Source organism: Chiloscyllium plagiosum, unplaced genomic scaffold (genome assembly GCF_037043375.1).
Source record: "Chiloscyllium plagiosum isolate Xiang-an unplaced genomic scaffold, Cpla_swu_hap1 HiC_scaffold_6, whole genome shotgun sequence".
Classification (NCBI taxonomy): domain Eukaryota; kingdom Metazoa; phylum Chordata; class Chondrichthyes; order Orectolobiformes; family Hemiscylliidae; genus Chiloscyllium; species Chiloscyllium plagiosum.
Genome location: NW_028270144.1, coordinates 103863878 through 103883864, shown reverse-complemented (window position 1 = coordinate 103883864; position 19987 = coordinate 103863878). Strand labels below are relative to the sequence as shown.

At 40.2% G+C, this 19987-nt stretch overlaps 1 protein-coding gene across 2 annotated transcripts in view; it reads right to left on the bottom strand.

Moving 5' to 3' along the window:
• atp7b (ATPase copper transporting beta) overlaps positions 1 to 19987 on the bottom strand; it is a 102080-nt gene that overhangs the window by 54593 nt on the left and 27500 nt on the right. For both annotated transcript variants that reach the window (XM_043692153.2, XM_087988301.1), the window contains exons 3-9: positions 15376 to 15645; positions 11160 to 11323; positions 9656 to 9817; positions 7482 to 7558; positions 7219 to 7393; positions 1598 to 1831; positions 734 to 825 (exon numbers count right to left, since the gene is read on the bottom strand). In XM_043692153.2, the coding sequence (XP_043548088.2) occupies positions 734 to 825; positions 1598 to 1831; positions 7219 to 7393; positions 7482 to 7558; positions 9656 to 9817; positions 11160 to 11323; positions 15376 to 15645 (1174 nt within the window). The remainder of the gene's footprint in view (positions 1 to 733; positions 826 to 1597; positions 1832 to 7218; positions 7394 to 7481; positions 7559 to 9655; positions 9818 to 11159; positions 11324 to 15375; positions 15646 to 19987) is intronic.

Below are 19987 nucleotides of genomic sequence, written 5' to 3'. Positions count from 1 at the left end.
AAATGCCCTTGTCCTTCTAGGTGACAATGGTTTTCTGAGTCTAAGGAGTTTTGATGAATATCTACTGTATTATCGACACGATGCACTCACTGCTGCTATTTCGTCACAGTGGTGACAGGTATGGTCTTTTTCCTTTAGTTTGAACATTGGTACATGCTATATCTTTAATAGAAAGGTCTTTGTTAGTTTTCCTCTTACTGATTTAAAGAAAAGTGAAGGAGAATATGCCAAGAGATGCACCATACTTATCTAAAATTGAGGTGTTGTTCTGGTGAAGTAACAACACAAGGCCACTTATGTCAAATAGCAGAAGCAGCATGCAAAATGCAGAGTTAAGCGAGCCTACAATCAATGGATCAGATTTAAGCTCTGCAATCCTATCACATCCAATCATGAATGATGGTGGGCATTGAAACAATTAATAGAAGGCAGAGACTCCAAACATATTCCCCTGGGGGACAGGGTGGGGGGGGTGGTGGTGGGTGTTGGGGGAGAGATATAACCTTCACATAATATCAGTAGAGGTCAACCTGCAGTATTTTTCTGCTATTCCTTCAGTCCACGTACGGAGTGACTTTGTACAAATGAGACAGAATTTATTTCTCAAACAAGGTATGTGTAAATCAACAGAACAAAACTTAACTAAGAATACAAATGTACTAAATTGGTATCTAAATTAACATTTCATTCAACAGGTTTACAGTTCATGTTTAAAATCAATGTGAAAAGTTACCTCAGTATTGTGTTGTGTGGTCCTAGTGTTACTACTACAGCCTCTGTAGCCTGGAGGGATAACAGTTTAGCCAGTGCTTCAGAAGTCTTACTCTACAACAAAAACAATGCAATTTCTAATTGTACTTTTTCCAATATGTTATCAATAAAACAAATTGTTAGTGGGAGTCCTCCTCCCACTCAGCCGAGGACATGCAGGTCTTGGGCATCCTTCACCGCTGCTCCCTCACCATCTGACACCTGGAGGAAGAACACCTCATCTTCCGCCTCGGAACACTTCAACCCCAGGGCATCAATGTGGACTTCACCAGTTTCCTCATTTCCCCTTCCCCACCTCACCCCAGTTCCAAACTTCCAGCACAGCACTGTCCCCATGACTTGTCCTACCTGCCTATCTTCCTTTCCACCTATCCACTCCACCCTCCTCTCTGACCTATCATCTTCATTCCACCCCCATTCACCCACTGTGCTCTTTGCTACCTTCCCCCACCCTCCTCCCTGACCCATCACCTTCATCCCCACCCCCACTCACCTATTGTACTCTATGAGACTTTCTCCTCACCCCCACTCTTCTCTCATTTATCTCTCCACCCTCCAGCACTCTGCCTGTATTCCTAATGAAGGGCTTTTGCCCGAAACGTCGATTTTCCTGCTCCTCGGATGCTGCCTGAACTGCTGTGCTTTTCCAGCAGCACTATTCCAGAATCTGGTTTCCAGCATCTGCAGTCATTGTTTTTACCACAATTAAGAACTATTACTGTCCAGGTAATGAGAGGATCTGCCATAAATATTCACAAAAAATTGTGAAAAGATAATCCATCAGAAAATAGCTTTACTAGATAAAACAGTGTGTGTACATTATTACCTTTGCTACATGTTCCAGCCATCTCCCCAAGGCAATGAAGACAAACAGCATTGGTGGAGTATCGAAAAACGTCACTGGGCTTTGTTCCGCCTTTTCAGCAATGGCCACAATCAGTATCAAACAGGAATATAAGTAAGCAATGGTAGTAGCCAGAACGATGAGTACATCCATATTGGCGGTTTTGTGCTTAAGAGATTTGTAGGCTTGAACGTAAAAGTACCAACCTCCAAGAAACTTAAAGACACACATTAATTAGCAACTCTATGTCAATTAAACAAAGCAACATTCAATTAAATATGTGCAATACAGTACAGACAATATCTGTAATCAGTTGTATATACTATTTTATTCTCATTCACCACTTATCAGACATTCAATTCTCACTGATGTATTAGTATTTTCTGCTGCAAAAATTACATTTTCAGAATGAAAAAAATCTCTCAAGGACAGATATTTCTTTAGGCAGGAAGATTCCTTTTCTAGATTTTTTTAAAGCACTATGTAATTTGGAATTGAATAAATTCTAAGCGAGTCCAATATTCATACAATTTATTTGAGTCAGAAGAAAATGGCAAACATTGTAAATCAACCACTTGACTAGTGACTGAGCAAAGTCCAGTCTCACATTGATTGTTCGAATACTACGTCAATCAAATACTTTACTAACCATGGTGCTTCACAAACTTGGATTTCTCAACCACTGGGAATTAGCACATTTTTTTAAGCCCACTATATTACACTTTGCTGTAGATTTTATGAAGAAAATGCCAGATGTGCTTCAGAGAAACTAAATAAAATAAGTTCTTCGGTCCAGAAAATATTACGTATCTGTATTGTACTATATTGTTGATGGTGGCATTCATTCTTTTTAGGAGAAGATAATCTCTGTCCAGGGAGTGTGTCAATTCTATGATATGGCTGTAGAGGCCAATTCATGAGTGGCAGTCTCTTCTGAAGCTGGCACAGGTGAATACTGTTGGTCCAAGCTTAAATAATGTTTCTTTCCTGGGGGTGGGGGCAGGAGATTTCTTTCCTGCCGTATGGTCACTTTTAGCATCTCCTTTTTCACACTATTCCTGATTGCTTGACTCCAGGTATTCCAGTCAGCAGTAATGCATTTTCATGTATTATCTCAGGTCCCAGTCACCTTGGGGTCTGGATAGCAAACATTCATGGACAGCAGAAATGGGTAACCTATTGTTCTCATGCTGATAGCAAACTTACCACAAAGCACATCATTGGGGAGCTGGCCATAACCCGTATCATTCACATAACCCAACCAAGGTATTACTGACCCAAGAAAGCACACAGAATAAGCATTACTGCACATTAATGTACCTCCATATTTGGGTCTGTCTTGCCAGAGAGGCCCAATTTTGTTCTTAGGCAATGGAAGTGGAAATGGGTCAGCCACTTCCTTAGCTTCAGACAAAAAGGGTTACATGTGAAATGTTGACTTCTCCATCTCCTAATGCTGCTTGGCTTGCTGTATTCTTCTAGCCTCCTGCTTATCTACCTTTCTTAGCTTGCACAGGCAGTCCACACCTTGCTACTGTAAGACAGTACTGAAAACACAAGCCTAATACAAATGTATTATTAGTCACTCTGCAGTTGGTCCACACTAACTTCTCCACTTTGAGACAACGTATTTTGGCAGTCTTGGTTCTGATTTCAGCGAAGGTTGCTGGTAATTGTAGATCCAAGGTATGAGAAGATACCAATGCACATCAGAATGTTATCAATGTTGATGGAGGATGGAGTCTCTATCCCTTGGCTCATAACATAGGTCTTTCTGATGTTGATGGTCAGTTCAAACTCCTTGAAAGTAGTTTCTCCGGCCTCCAAGCTGTTGTGAGGGAACTTCAGCATGGGATGTTAGTTCAATGAAAAATGCAGGAGGGTATGCCAGGAAAAGCACCAGGCATACATAAAGGTGAGGTTTCAAGCTGGTGAAGCTACAAAATAGGATTACTTCCACGACCAATAGATCAGCTCTAAGCTCTGTGGTCTTGCCACATCCAGTCATGAATGGAGATGGACAATCAAAAAACCCAGTGGAGCAAGAAACACTACAAATGTGCCTATCCGCAATAATGGGGAAATTGAACGCATCAAAACAAAAAAGACTGAAGCATTCGCAACAAACTTCTGCCAAAAGTGTTAAGCGGATAATCCATCTCAATCCTCTAGAAGTCCACATCACGAATGGCAGTCTTCAGCCAATTTGATTCACTCCATGGGATATCAAGAAACAGTCAGTCAGAGGCACTGGATGCTGCAAAGGTAATTTGTACCAAAGTCCTGTGCTCCAGAACTTGTCGCTGTACTAGAACACTTTGGCTAAGAGTGCAGCAACCCCGCACTTAAACAATCAAATGGAAAATTACCCAGGTTTCTCATACTCCAGAAGTACAAACTCAGCCAATTACTGCTCCAGTCTATTCTCATTATTCCATGAACTGATGGAAAGTGTTATCAATAATGCTACCAAGCAGCTCTTGCTCAATGACATTTAGTTCAGGTTCCGCCAGGGCCACACAATTCCTGACCTGATTGCAGCCTTGGTTCAAACATGGGAAAAAAAAAGAGCTGAATTCCAGAGATGAGAGTGACTGGAGTGACGTCAAGATAGTAGGTCACCGAATGTGGTATCAAGGAGCTCTAATGAAGCTGAAATTAATGGGAATTGTAGGGGGGGGGGGGATTGTTGACTTTCTACTAGTTGGAGTCATACCTAGTACAAAAGAAAGGTAGTTGGAGTTCAGTCAACCCAGCTTCAGGATATCTCTACAGGAGTTCCTCAAGGTAGCATCTTAACCCCAATCATCTTCAGCCTCTTTATCAATGACCTTTCTTCCATCATAAAGTTCAAAAGAAGGGACATTGCTCATAACTGCCCAATGTTCAGCACCATTCGTGACTCCTCAGATACTGAAGCTGTCAATGTCCAAATGCACAAAGACCTGGATAATATGAAGGTCTTGGTTGACAACTGTCAAGTAAAATCCAAGTGACAGGCAATGACCATTATTAACAAGACAGAACCTGAGATTGTAATTTGACCTTACTGGTATCATCATCACTAGCAATATCCCAGAACTTACCATTTACCAAAATCTGAAGTGGACTAGTCAGAGGTCTGCAGCTTCACAGATGTCGTCAGTCTTCAGCCATTTCAATTCATTCCTTCATATCAACAAAAGGTTGAAGGTACTGCATGCTGCGAAGGCCTTGGGCCTTGACAACATTCCAGCAATGGTGTTCCAAAATATACCATACCCCTGGCCAAGCTGTTCCAGTAGAGCTACAACACTGGGATTTATGCAACCATGCAGAAAATCATTCAGCCTTTGCCCTGTATTCTAGGAGTATAGCAGATACACAAAAAAAGTCAGAGGCTAGGAATTCTACAGTGAGTAACTCACCTCCTGACTCCCCAAAGCCTATCCATCAACAATGCACAAGTATGGACTGTGAATGAATATTTCCCACTTGCCTGAATGTGTGCAACTCCAACAGCATTCAAGACAATTGCAACCATGCAGGACAAAACAGCCCATTTGATTGGCACCACACCCACAAACATGCAGTCTATCCACCAAATCTCAGTAGCAGCAATGGGTAATCTAGAACATACATTGCACTAAGGCTCCTTAGAAAGCACATTCTAAACCCACGACCACCATATCTAAAAGTACAAGGGCACCAAATAATAGGGAACACTGGCAAGCTCTCCTCTAAGTCAATCACCCTTTTGACTTGGAAATATATTGACATTCCTTCAGTGCCTCAAGACAAAATCCTGGAATTATTTTCAAAACAACATTATGGGTGCATCTAAATCGAATAACATGTTTCGATTTCAGAAGGTTGTTCACTACCTCCTTCTCAAGGACGATTAGGGATGGCAATAAATGCTGACCCTGACAGCAATGCCAATACTCCACGAGTGAATTAAAGTAAAAGGATAAGATGCAAATGGACTAAAGGTTGCTCAAAGAAGGTTTACTCCATTGATACTTGAGTGGATTGTCTTAAGGGAGGATAGAATGGACAAGTTGGGCTTGTTTCTTTTGGATGTTCTAAGTGTGAGAGGTGACAACTGCAATGTATATGATCCTGAATGGTCTTCACAAAGTAGACATGGAAAGGATGTTTCATCACATATTTGAGCTCAGAACTAGGAGGTACGGTTTTAAAATTATGCCTTTTTAAGACAGACGAGGAGAAATGTTTTCTTTTAATGGATTTGAAATTCTGGAACTCTATGCCTCAGAAGCAGGCAAGAGAAGGTCCCCAAGACAGTGAGTCAGCATCACCGAGAGAAACAGGCAAAAGGAGCCCTCAATAGACAGTCATCCAGCATCTGCAGTCCTCACTTTCTCCTCAGACAAACTAATTATGATTATTTTGAATTATCAATTGGTCACCAGCCTACTCCTTGCAATAATAAAAAACAAATGCATTCACGTTTTTTTTTTTTTTACAACCACCAGACATCTGATAGCTTCTTATAGCCAAACAAGTCCTTTTGTAGTATATTTGCAGTGGGAGTGTAGGAGACACAGCAGCCAATTCATGCAAAGCACTCTCCCAGAATGAGGAAAATAATAATGATCAAGTAATCTAAGCAAGGGATAAATAACTGTAAAGTCACCACGAATAATTCCCCTGCTCTTCAAAACTGTATAATGGGATCTTTTACATTCATCCAAGCAGGCAGTTTAACACTTCATCAGAAAAATTAGACTTCTTACGGAAGTACTTCCGCAGTACTGTACAGAGCGCCAGCTTTGATTTCTGTGCTCAAGCCCTGAAGTGGGACTTGACCCCTGTGACTCAGAAGTGGGAGTGCTACCAAATCAAAACTGACATTCTAAACATAATGTTAACTTGGATTCATTTTGACCATGTTTCACCAGTGGAAGAAGTCGGCTCCTTGGAAAGAGCAAGCCTTTAGGGAGCTCACGATTCAGCGGTGAGTGATGCCACCCCAGAGTGGAGCATCTTTGATGTTGGTGTGCCCAGCACAATACTTGAGCTGGTGGCAGCGGCATTGAAAGTCAATGCAAGGATGGCCTCCATGGTCGGCGGAGAAGGTGGCACCTGCAGTTGGCATTGATCAGCTGCAGCAATGTGGTAGGCCCAAGTCAATACTCTTGGTGGATTAACAGGAGCGGTGGTTGCTTCGGCAGCAGTGTGGTATGCCTGGTGCAGAGATTCCTGGAATGGATTGTGCAGGGAAAGCATGGAAAAAAGAAGATCGAGCACCTGGAGAAAGTGCAGTCCCAGCATGGCTAAGCACTTTCCAAGGACTGTCATGTTTGACTTTTGGCTTTAATTCTTTATTTTTCTACTTAATACTAAGAATTACTGTTATAGTTAACTTTTAACTTTGTTCTTTCTTTCTACCTTATTCTTATGATTCAATATCTAGGCACTTGTTGCCAAACAAGGTGCCATCTTATGCACATTATACACTTTTCACTGCACTTCTGTTCTTTTGTACTGAGTACACAAACAATAATATCTAAATTACAAATTAGTTTTGCAGTAATGCTACAGCAAATTTAATTGATACTATTTTTGCATTTTAAATAAAGCTTTTGTTGTACACTCACCTGAACAGGTGTACACAAAACAAAAAATGCCAGATTAAGAATTGATAAACCTGGTATAATGTTTTGTTCAGGGGGCATAGAGCCATTGTGCTTGTTATCCATCACTATCATGTATATCATTAGTCCAAAGACAGGGATGCCAAAAAGAAGGCTAAACAAGAAGGATCTCTTCCACCTAACAGAAATATAAAATGTTAAATAATTATTTTTCATAATAAACCAAACGTTTCTATTTCTATTTAGAGAATTGCTGATAGGCTTACTGTTTAATTTCCTCTTTATGATCCAGATTATGCATAGCTGTATCTCTTTTGACTAAAGAAGCACCAAATCCAAGTTCCTATCATGGAAATAAAATTCAGCAAATGAAAATGTGAAAGACAATCCGAATGGAAAATGTTTATCCATTAACACACATCACATCCTCAAGAGTTAAACTGATTCCCATTCATGAATAGAACAATTTACCGTATGATGTCTTACTCTGGTAAATATTAGCTTGGCTTTGTGGTTCCTCACAAAGAATGAGAATGTTCCATTAGAAAAGGAGTTATTTGTGGTTTTAGCATGCCACTAATGAGGAAAGAGGTGAGAAAACAGTTAAAATTGAAGTAGGGTACATGAAATAAGTAAGAAAAAAAAGTAAGAATTAGTGGAATGAGAAAGTCTGACAGGGATATTTGTGAAAAAAAACAAAAATTAAAAAAAACACACCAAACAAAAGATATTACTAAATATGAGCAAAAATAGACTGCAAAAAAGGTGAAGTGAGATTCTGGAGAGAATAAAATTGGTTATCTGAAACAGATACTTTTAGAAGTATCTGCAAAAATGACAAAGACATTTATTTAAAAATAAGAAAAAGAGAAGTGATCAGTCTTGAAATAGCTAAGAATGAGATTAAAAAATACTTTGATGGATAAAAAGAACATTTCAGACCAGTTAGTTACAAAAAAAAAATGACAAATCAGTGCAGGGAGGATGGGCTGCAGAGAAAGAAAGCAAGCGGGAAAGAAACGCCTTTTCAAACAACCTGTCTACATGTGACACAAACTTCAAAGAATTATGTATCTGAACCCCAAGGTCCCTCTGTTCTACAACATCACCCAAGGCCCTACCATTAATTGTATAAATCCTGCCCCATTTGTTGTACCAAAATGCACTATCCCGCATTTATCTAGAATGAACTCAATCTGCTATTTATCTGCCCATTGACCCATTTGATCAAGATCCCTTTGTAATCTTAGAAAACCTTCTTCCCTGTCTGCTATGCCATCAATTTTGGTGTTATCCACAAACTTACAAACTATCCCTTCTATATTCTCATCCAAATCATTTGTACAAATGAATGCAAGGTACTAAATTGCCATTTCAAATGGTAACAAAAATGTTTGCACATGGATAATTGTGTGGGAAATGTTGCATCTTCTGCAGTTAGTGAAAAGACCTGTATTTATAAAATATTACACTGAACCTGTTTTTCTAATCAATCCATTCAGAGATGTTATTATACACCTCTGAAGCAAGAGTGACTTGAAACCAATTCTCTTGTTCCAGAGGTAGAGACAGTATCACTGCACCACAAAAGGGTCCACAGACTTGTGTTTATACACTGCCCTTCACCAACTCAGGACACCTACCCTTTACAGCAAATGCTGTACTTCTGAAGTGTAGTCACTATTGTAGGAAATGGAACAGTCAAGTTGCACAGAGAGCATGCATAAATAGCTATGGAATAGTGGCTAGATAGTAGCTTCTGTTTTAGTGATGCTGCCTCAAGGATAGATATCAGTCAGGTGAGCAAGAAGAATTCTATTGTACCTCAGGATCTTTTACATGCAATTGTTATAGCAGACAAGGAACCTGTCTAAGATTGAATTCTGAACGTGGTATCTTTTACAGTTTTCCTCTGTAGTTTCAGCCCAGTTTCACCCTGTGTACATTGTGGAAAGTCAAAGTGTGTATCCAAAATGCCAAAATTAAGCTGGGGGGAAAGTAAAGTAATGCTAAGTGGGACTTCGTCATTACTGTGAAAAGAAAGGAGGGAATAAGAACAGATAATAATTGTTACAATGATTGTTACTTGCAGCTCAGTGCATTCCCAAGAATTTTTTTACTTTATACTTTACAAACAAAAATAATGAGCCTTATAGATTCAGAAAGGCAAACAACAAACATGAAGGGTAATCACGATTACTTTCAGTCATCCAAGAATGAATGTATTGTGCACCATCCTTCTGTCATTTAATCTGTCCTATCTCGCATCTAGTTCATTCTACCCTCCTCACCTCCCCTGCAACTACACTTTTTAAATGCCATTATATTTTCTGACTTTATTCAGTTTTAAAACTAGATGCTGCCTGAATTATGGAGTATTTTCAGAATTTTCTATTTTTATTTCAGATTTTCAGTATCTGAGTTTAGTTTTTTAACATACCTCAATCATTCTGATGACATCACGTGGGCCCAGTAATTCTGGATCCAATTTAATGTGGGCTTTGCTGGTAGCAAGGGCCACTGACACGTACAAAATGCCATTAATTCTCATTAATTTTGATTCAATATTGTGAACGCAAGAGGCACAAGTCATTCCTGTAATCTAAAAAAAATGAATTATGTTGCAAAAAAGAACATCTTTGTATGAGAAAGACAATACTAACTCTATAACTAAAAAAAACTATTGTGGCCTCATTAAGACAGACAGCACATGCATTATTTATTTTCATTATTTAGAGTTAATATAGATCAACAAATGTCATTTATATTATTATTTACAGATGAAATTTTACTCCTGTACAGAGTTTGAGCTCTCTTGCATCTCACTCAAAAGGTCTGCTTCAGCAGACCTTTTAAGTCACTTCAAATGATCAATTGAAACTAATTACAAAGAAGGTGCAGCAATATAAATACATGAGTTTTTTCTAAAGCATTTTGTTTCATACTAGGGTTACTAATCTCAACTGTTAAACATCATGAATATTTTAGTAATAATCCAACTGACTCCCTTTAATTGTACAAGACAATAAAATCCCATGACTAATCACAATGACGAGCAACTGCAACATTGGTTTTAAAACCAAAAAGCAAGTTGGAATCTAGCCCAGTGTTTCATCCCATAAAATTTACATATCAGTTTCTGAAAATACATGCCTGCCGGGACAAAGCTTCAGGAACTGATATTATCAAGCATGGGAGAACTGCACAAATGTTCCTATCTCTGCAAGGGGAAAGGAACAGTATCCCAAGATACATAGATTAGATTAGATTAGATTCCCTACAGTGTGGAAACAGGCCTTTTGGCCCAACAAGTCCACACCGACCCTCCGAAGAGTAACCCACCCAAACCCATTTCCCTCTGACTAATGCACCTAACACTACGGGCAATTTAACATGGCCAATTCACCTGACCTGCACATCTTTGAACTGTGGGAGAAAACCAGAGCACCCGGAGGAAATCCACACAGACAAGGGAGAATGTGCAAACTCCACACAGACAGTCTCCCGAAGCTAGAATCGAACCTGGGACCCTGGTGCTGTAAGGCAGCAGCGTTAATCACTGAGCCACCTTGCCGCCCCAAATGTGATGCCAAGAATATGATCCTGTGGAAGGACAAGGGTGAACAGCAGCAGTCGACTAAAATCAATGCAGAATCCCTTTGCTAAGCATCAGGACAGAAATATTTGCCCGTGTTGCTATTATCAGGCTGTGGATTATTATTCTGCATGTTTGCAATCCACCATATTCTTCTTAGAAAATATGGCAGGCACTGTCATGCCATTGTGAGACTCCTGAGTCACATTAAATACTTAACCACCATAGTACAAACTATCATCTTAAAAGATGGCAGGCTGACAGCATTGCTCAAACTAGTTTAAAATAATTACTGAACTCAGCAACATTATTAAATGTTGTCATGCTACGAAACACAAAAAAGACTTACAAGAAGTTCTAACTTTCCACCTGAAGTAACATTGTCTTCTATAACAGTAGCTCCAAAACCTAAATTTTTGATCAAGTCTGCGATGTCAGTGGGCTGGATGATGTTTGGATTATACTTGACTTCAGCTTTTCCTGCCATTAATGCTACTAGGATTGAATATATACCTAAAAGATACAATTTACATGGGAAACATTATTGTGAATTTTGTATTAATGCAGTTCAAGAATAAAACAAGCTAAAATAAAGTCTGCCAAATTATTTACTATCAAACTTATACAAGACATATGTACAAAGTATGGAATTTGCGAATTGGAAGATCCACAATTAACATTATTTCCACAGTCTGGCAGCTTCAGGATAAATGATCTGAATAAAGCAGTCCCTCTTCCAAACTCCACCCCCCAAACTCACTCAGTAACCATTCTTCTCAAATCTCTTTATCCCACACAAACCAGCCAACCCTTCTCGTCTTTTGGTTGACTTGCTAATGTCTGTCTGTGAAGCAGAGAGTCACTACTCTACAGTTTTTTTTTACATCACAAGATATGAGTATTTACGAGATTTGGACAATAAATATTTATTGCCCATCCCTAGTTGGCCTTGAGAAGGTAGCTGTGTGTTGCGTCCTTGAACTGCTGCAGTCCACCTGCTATGTATTGACCTACAATGCCATCACAGAGAATATTCCAGAATTTTGACCCAGCAACAGTGAAGGAATGGCGATATATTTCCAAGCCTGGATGGTGAGTTGCCTGGAGGGGAATTTGCAAGTGGTGCTGTTCCCATGTATCTGCTGCCCTTTTCCTTCTAGGTGGAAGTGGTTATCTTTTTGGAAGGTACTGTCTCAGGATCTTGGGTGAATTTCTACAGTGCTCCTTATGAATGGCATACACTATTGCTACTGAGCATCGTTGGAGGAGGGAGTGGACGTTTGTGGATGGTGTCAATCAAGTAGGTTGCTTTGCCATGGATGATATCAAGCTTCTCGAGTTCTTTGGAGCTGCATCTATCTGGGCAAGTGGGGAATACTCCAGCATACTCCTGACTTGTGCCTTGTAGATATGGACAGGCAGTCAAGAAATGAGTTACTCATCACAGTATTCTTAACATCTGACCTGCTCTTGTGGCCATTGTCTCAACTGGACTACAGTCATAGTCATAAATAATTACAGCATAGAAACAGACCCTTCGGTCCAACTCACCCATGCTGATCAGATATCTCAACCTACTCTAGTTCCTACTTGAAATTCTGGTCAACAGAATGTTGGTGAGGGATTCAGTGATTTAAAGAGTTTAAGAAAATGTTGAAGGCATCTGTTTTGTTGGTGAAGAGCTAAAACTTAATAAACTAGGAACCAAATTTCTGTTTAAGAGGGTCAATTCATAACAGCAGAGTCAGATTATGCATTCTGAAGAGTCGTCACTGGACCCAAAATGTTAAATCTGATTTCTCTCCACAGATGCTGCCAGACTTGCCGAGATTTTCCAACAATTTGATTTAATCTAAAATTGTTTAATGTATCATATCTCCATGACACTGGACTCCTTTGTCTATAAATTCTGTGATTATGATCTTATTCTCCATAACCACCTGATGAAGGAGTGGCGCTCCGAAAGCTAGTGCTTCCAATTAAACTTGTTGGACTATAACCTGTTGTTGTGTGATTTATGACTTTGTCCACCCCAGTCCAACACCGGCACCTCCAAGTCATTTTTTTTTATGATTTCAAGCACTGACATTTTTTATGTGTAACTGCAGAGCAGCCTAAGGCAGTCTGCTAACTTGCATGGATTAGAAACAAAGAAACTCTATTGCTAATATCTGGGAGCAAATGATATCCATAAGACTTAACAGCACTACAGTACTCATCTTTTAGCTCAGCTACACAACCTCCTGGTTTGTCTTTCATTCCAGACACAGTCTCTGCCAGCATCAAGTCAGTGTACAAACATCCTAAGCTCACATCACAACTGTTGCTGAAAGTCTTTTCTGAAGTAAAATAGCACTTTGGGCTCACGTTCCATCCAGTGACATTTGGTGGAAATGTCCTGTCAGAGCTTCCAGGCATGTCAGCTTCTGCTCCACAATACACATGGCCTCTGGAGAAGCTGGAGCTCAGGACCCCAAATGTGACCTCTGTGGCACCATTAGGCTCATGTCCAGTTTGCAAGCCCCTATTCTATTTAATGATTTAAATCTAACACATTTTCTACTTTAACCCTGATTTATCTCAGCAAGAATTCTTCTGTCTTGGTTGACTTTTTACTGCTCTTCTTGCTTTGCTCTTGGGCATAATAAATTTCCTACAGGGATTAAACAAATGGAATACAGCAAATTTTCACTCTAAATCCCATGAAGATTTTGCTAGCAATTGTCAGCATGGTGGTTGACAAGCACTGTTTCTTCACCATTGATGGAAAAATCCAGATAGTGGGTCAAAGAGTAGAACAATCCCTGTTCCAGTTCTACTTGGGGCCCCATCACGTATCACTTTCTCTGATATTTCAATGACATTATCAGCAGCACCATTAATGCTTCCTGATCAGCACTGGAAAACTTAAATCAGTCTTTCTGTTTCCATCCTTTTCTCACCTTCACTTGATCTATCTCAGACTCTTTCCTTCCTTGACATCTGTTTCCAAATCTCAGAATAGACAGTCCACCAATATCCATTACAAACTCAATGACTCCCACAGTTACCTTGCCTAACATTTTCTCACATCCTGCTTCCTGCAAGGACTCCATTCTATTCTCCCAGTTTTTCTATGTCATCTGTTCCAATGACCCAACTCTTCCACAAGGGTTCTTTCAACATGCCTTAGTTTTCTCTTAACAAATAAATTTCCCCACCACAGTTGACAATGCCCCAATTATGTCTGATCTATTTCCTGCAATTTGACCCTCACCACTCCTCCTATCTCCCAGAACAACAACAGATTTCCTCTTGTCCTTGCCTTCCACCCCACAAGTTTCCAGATTCAATTAATGATCCTCTGATATTTATATGACCTCAGCAGGATGCCACAGCTAAACATACCTTCCCTTCCCCTTCTGTCAGCATTCTGTAGGGACCCTTTATTCCATTACACCCATGTCTACTTCTCCATCACTTCCAACATGCCACATGGCAACTTCCCATGCAATGACTAACAATCTAACACTTGCACCTTTATCTCTTCCTACCCCACCATCCAAGATGCCAAACATAACTTCCAGGTGAAACACTGATTTACATGTACTTCTTCCAATCAAGTCCATTTAATTTGCCGTTCACAATGTAGTCTCCTCTACATTAGCGAGGTCAAACAGATTATGTTGACATCTTTGTGGAACAGCTCCACTTTGTCGACAAGACCCTGACCTTTCAATCATATACCATTTCAACACACCACCTTGCTGCCATACCAATGTCTCTGTTCTAGGCCTGCAGTGTTCCAACAAAATCCAAAGCAAACTCGAGGCACCAGCAAATCACAGCCTTCAGGAATCAACAGTTTAAGATCATGAACTATATCCTCCATTTTCATTACCCTAGATTTACTTCCCTTAAGACTACTGGTGAACCAGGTGAGTGTTTCAGACAATCAACAGTGGTAATATGGTGCTTTTGAACAGCTATTACTTCTAGATTTATTAACTGAGTTCAAATCTGCCACACTGGGACTTGGATTTTGGATTGAATTTGACAATACCAATCCAGTGACACTACCACTATACCATCACTATACCCTAAATTGCTTTGAAGTAAATGCAGCAGCAGCTAATTTGCCCAAAATCTAGCAAACACCAATAAAACATAGGACCAGATAACCAGTTTGGTGATGTTGCTCGAGAGAGAATTTTTAATCAGATTGTTTGGAGAACACTGCTGCTCTTCTCAGAATAACATGAAAAGACATTGTGTGCAGACCTAAATCTGCAAACATCCTCTATTTAATATGTCATTCAAAAGATGCCACACCTGACAATGAAACGCTTCTTCCTAGTTATTACCCAAGATTACTGAGTTGCATGCTGATACAGAACTTGAGTGCTGAAGTACTGATTCAAAGTGACAGTGCAACCAATGATGCCAAGCACACCCCATACTGAGTATAAAGTACAATATGTAACATACAGTGTGTTCTTTTTTTCAATCTAGCATTTCCCCTCAGCGGCAAAAGTTGTGATAGCTATTTCAAACTGATTGGTATGAATCATTAAAATATTACTCACCTTCTTCTCTTTGAAGGTTACGTTCAATATTGGCAACACAAGAAGCACATGTCATACCAGTCACTTGTATGAAACACTTTCCTGTTGCTGATGATGCTTCATTGTTTTGGTCTTTTGGGTTGGGTTCGGGAGGTAGAAACTCAACAACGTGATCAGTGGCAGGGAATACTTTTTTCTTCCTTACAGGACGTGCGTCTTCTATGGTATTTGTGGAATTCCTTGAGGATGCATTTGAAATGACTGAAATGGAATCACTCATGCTACCAACATCTATAAATAGGGGGAAAATAAATGCTCCAAGTCAAATATTTTTTTTCTCTCCCTTGAAAGCATTTTACAAGAAACAATTCATACAAACTTTCAGGAACATGAAAACGCCACTGCAATTTAGTAAATAATCTTAAATAGAATTTTACCCTTGAATTCTAGGCAGAGACACTACGGTCTAGAAATAAGTGTATAGTCACATTTTTATTCCATTTCTGCCAATCTCTGTTCATAAGGACACAACTTTGATAGAGGAACTGATGTCTCGTGCTCAAGCCTCATCCATAAATACTAATCAGAATCCTATAACAATATACCATCACTATACCCTCCAGATATAGTACTCCTGGATGACTCCAGGAGTATTTTAACTGATACCTAGTGATAAACCAATGATGGTTTCCAAAGGCTAAATTAGGTTTTCCTCAGTAGAAGAGATGAGGAGATCATCCAGAAAACTCAAAATAACTTTTCTTTATAGGGCCAAGCAACAGAAACACTTCTCATGAGGAAAATTCTGAACACCCCTCTTCTGAATTTCCCCTTTCCCTCCCAGGAGATGCTTTCAAAAATTTTTGAACAAAAAGATAGTGGATAGCTTGCCTTTACCAGATCAACAGTGCATTTAAATAATTTCTAGGAGGGAGTTATTATTCTACAACACTTGTTAACAAAAACAATTTTACTGCCAATGAACATTTTTCATGGCAGAGGCAGACAGATTCTTAACTAACATGAGAGTCAATGGTTTTGGGATAGGTGGGAATGTGGAGTTGAGGTCACAACCACATCAGTTAAAAACTTATTGAATAGGACAAAAGGTCAGGCCTGACAAATCTGTTTGAGTTCTTTGAGGAGGTAATGAGCAAATTACACAAAGGAGAGCCAACAAATGTGATCTATTTGGATTTCCAGAAGGCCTCTGATGAAGTGCCACACAGGAGGCTGCTGAAGATGAGCCTATGATGTTAGGGAAATGCACTAGCATGGAGAAGGGATTAACTGACTGGCAGAAGGTAGGGATTGGGGAATAAAGGGGTATTTTTCAGAATGGCAACCAGTGATTAGGAGAGTTCCACAGAGGTCAGTGTTGGGACCAAAACTATTCATGTTAGACATGAATGATCTCGATGAAAGAACTGACAGCATTGTTACTAAGTTTGCAGATGTCACAAATATAGATGAAGCAACAGATGTGTTGGGGAAGTGGGAAGGCTGCAGAAAGAATTGCTAGTAGAGATGGAATACAATGTGGGAAAGTAGGAGCTTATACAGATTGAAGGAAGAATATAGGCATAATTATTTTCTAAATGGGAAAAGACTTCAGAAATCTGAAGCATAAAGAGACTTGGGAATCCTAGTTCAGAATTCCCTTAAGGCTAACATGCAGGTTCAATGGCAAATGCAATGTTAGCATTTGTTTCAAAAGGGCTAGAATACAAAAGCAAGGATATACTGCTGAGACTGCATAAGACTCTGGTCAGACTGCATTTGGAATATTGAGAGTAATTTTAGATCTTGTATCTAAGGAAGGGGTGTGTTAATGTTTGATGGGCTCCAGATAAGGTTTACAAGAATGATTTGGGGATGAAGGGCTAATCATAAGGGATTGAGGACTCTGAGTCTACTCATTGGAATTCAGCATGAGGGAGGATCTTATTGAAACTCTCAGAATACAGACAGACCTGGACAGTGCATATGGAGAAGATGTTTCCACGAGTAGGAGAGACGAGGACCCAGGATAGAGCCTCAACCCTTTCGAACAGAGATGAAGAGGAATTTCTTCAGTCAAAAGGTGGTTAATCTGTACAACTCACTGCCACAGAGGACTGTGGGATGCCAAGTCATGGAGTGCATTTAAGACAGAAATAGATAGGTTCTTGATTAGCGACAGGATCAAGGGTTACAAGGTAGGATCAAGGCATTGAGAACAGATCAACCATGATCAAATGGCCTCATTCTACTCCTATGTCTTATGATAGGACAGGCTTGAGGGGCTGAATTACATAGAACATTACAGCACAGTACAACCCCTTCAGCCCTCGATGTTGTGCCGACCTGTGAAACTAATCTGAAGCCCATCTAACACACTATTCCATTCTCATCCATTCAGCCCTACTACTTGAGTAAAGAAACTACGTCTGACATCTGTCCTATATCTATTGCCCCTCAATTTAAAGCTATGTCCACTTGTGCTTGCCATCGCTATCTGTGGAAAAAGGCTCTCACTGTCCAACTGATCTAACCCTCTGATTATCTTATATGTCTCAAGTTGCCTCTCAACCTTCTTTCTAACGAAAGCAACCACAAGTCCCTCAGCCTTTCCTCATAAAACCTTCACTCCATACCAGGCAGCATCCAAGCAAATCTCTTCCCTCTTGGGCAGCAAGGTGGCTCAGTGGTTAACACTGCAGCCTCATAGCACCAGGGACCTGGGTTTGATTCCCGCCTGGGGTGGTGGTCTGTGTGGAGTTTGCACATTCTTCCTGTGTCTGACTGGGTTTCCTCCCACAGAACACACATATGCAGGTCAGGTGAACTGGTCATGCTATATTGCCCATAGTGTTAGGTGCATTAGCCAGGGGTAAATATAGGGTAGGGGAATGGGTCCTGAAAAGTTACTCTTCGGAGGGTCGGTATGGACTTGTTGGGCCAAACGGCCTGTTTCCATACTGCAGGGAATTCTAATCTTAAATAAAAACTATTTCCAAAGCTTCCACATCCTTCCTTTAATGCGGTGACCAGAACTGTACGCAATACTCCAAATGTGGCCGCACCCAGAGCTTTGTACAGCTGCAGCATAATTCTGAAACTCAATTCCTCTACCAATAAAAACTAACGCACTGTATGCCTTCTTAACAAACCTATCAACCTGGGTAGCTACTTTCAAGGAACTATGTACCTGGACACTGAGGTCTCTCTGCTCATCTACACTACCAAGCATCTTACCATTAACCCAGTACTCTGCAATCCTGTTATCATTCCAAAGTGAATCACCTCACACTTTTCTGCATTAAACTTCATTTGCCACGTCTCAGCCCAGCCCTGCAACTTACCTATGTCTCTTTGTAACCTACTTTATCCATTAATCACTATCCACAACTCTACCAACCTTCGTGTCATCCACAAATTCACTGACCCATCCTTTTATGCCCTCATCCACGTCATTTACAAACAACAGTGAACCCAAAACAGATCCTTGTAGTACCCACTAGTAACTGAATTCCAGGATGAATACTTCCCATTAACCACCACCCTCTGACTTCTTTCAGCCAACCAACTTCTGATGCAAACCGCTAAATCAACCTCAATCCCATGCCTCCATATTTTATGCAATAGCCTACCGTGGGGAACTTTATCAAACGCCTAACTGAAATCCATATACACATCAACCGCTTTACCCTCATCCATCTGTTTGGTCACCTTCTCAAAGAACTCAATACGGTTTGTTAGGCATGACCTACCCTTCACAAAATGGTGTTGACTATCCCTAATTGACTTAGCTCTAGATGATTATAAATCATATCTCTTATAACCCTTTCCAACATTTTACCCACAACCAAAGTAAGACTCACTGGTCTATAATTTCCAGGGTTGTCTCTACTACCCTTCTTGAATAAGGGAACAACATTTGCTATCCTCCATTCTTCTGGCACTATTCTTGTCGACAATGACAACAAAGATCAAAGCCAAACACTCTGCAATCTCCTCCCTGGCTTTCCAGAGAATCCTAGGATAAACCCCATTGCTAACAGAATTGCTAACATTGCCTGTACCTCAGTATTCTCCTCGACCACATTGTCTCTTTCTAGTGTGAATGCTGACAAAAAGTATTCATTTAGTGTTTCCCCATATCCTCCAACTCCACGCACATCATTCCACCACTATGCTTGATTGGCCCTAATCTTACTCTAGTCATTCTTTAATTGCTGATATAGCTATAGAAAGCCTAAGGGTTTTCCTCGATCCTATCCACCAATTACTTCTGATGTCCCCTGCTGCAGTTTCTTAACTCTCTCTTTAGGTCTTTCCTGGCTAACTTGTAACTCTCAAGCACCCTAACTGAGCCATCACATCTCATCCTAACATCTTCTTCCTTTTGACAAGAGATTCAACTTGCTTAGTAAATCACAGCTCCCACGCTCGACAACTTCTTCTCTGCCTGACCAGTACACACTTAAGGACAAGCTCCTCATTTCAATTGTGCCCATTCCCTGCAGTTTCCTTCCCCATTCTATGCATCCCAATCTTGTCAAATCGCATCATAATAGCCTTTCACGCAGCTATAACTCTTACCCTTTCCATCACTACAGTAAACATAACCGAATTTAGGTCACTACCAAAG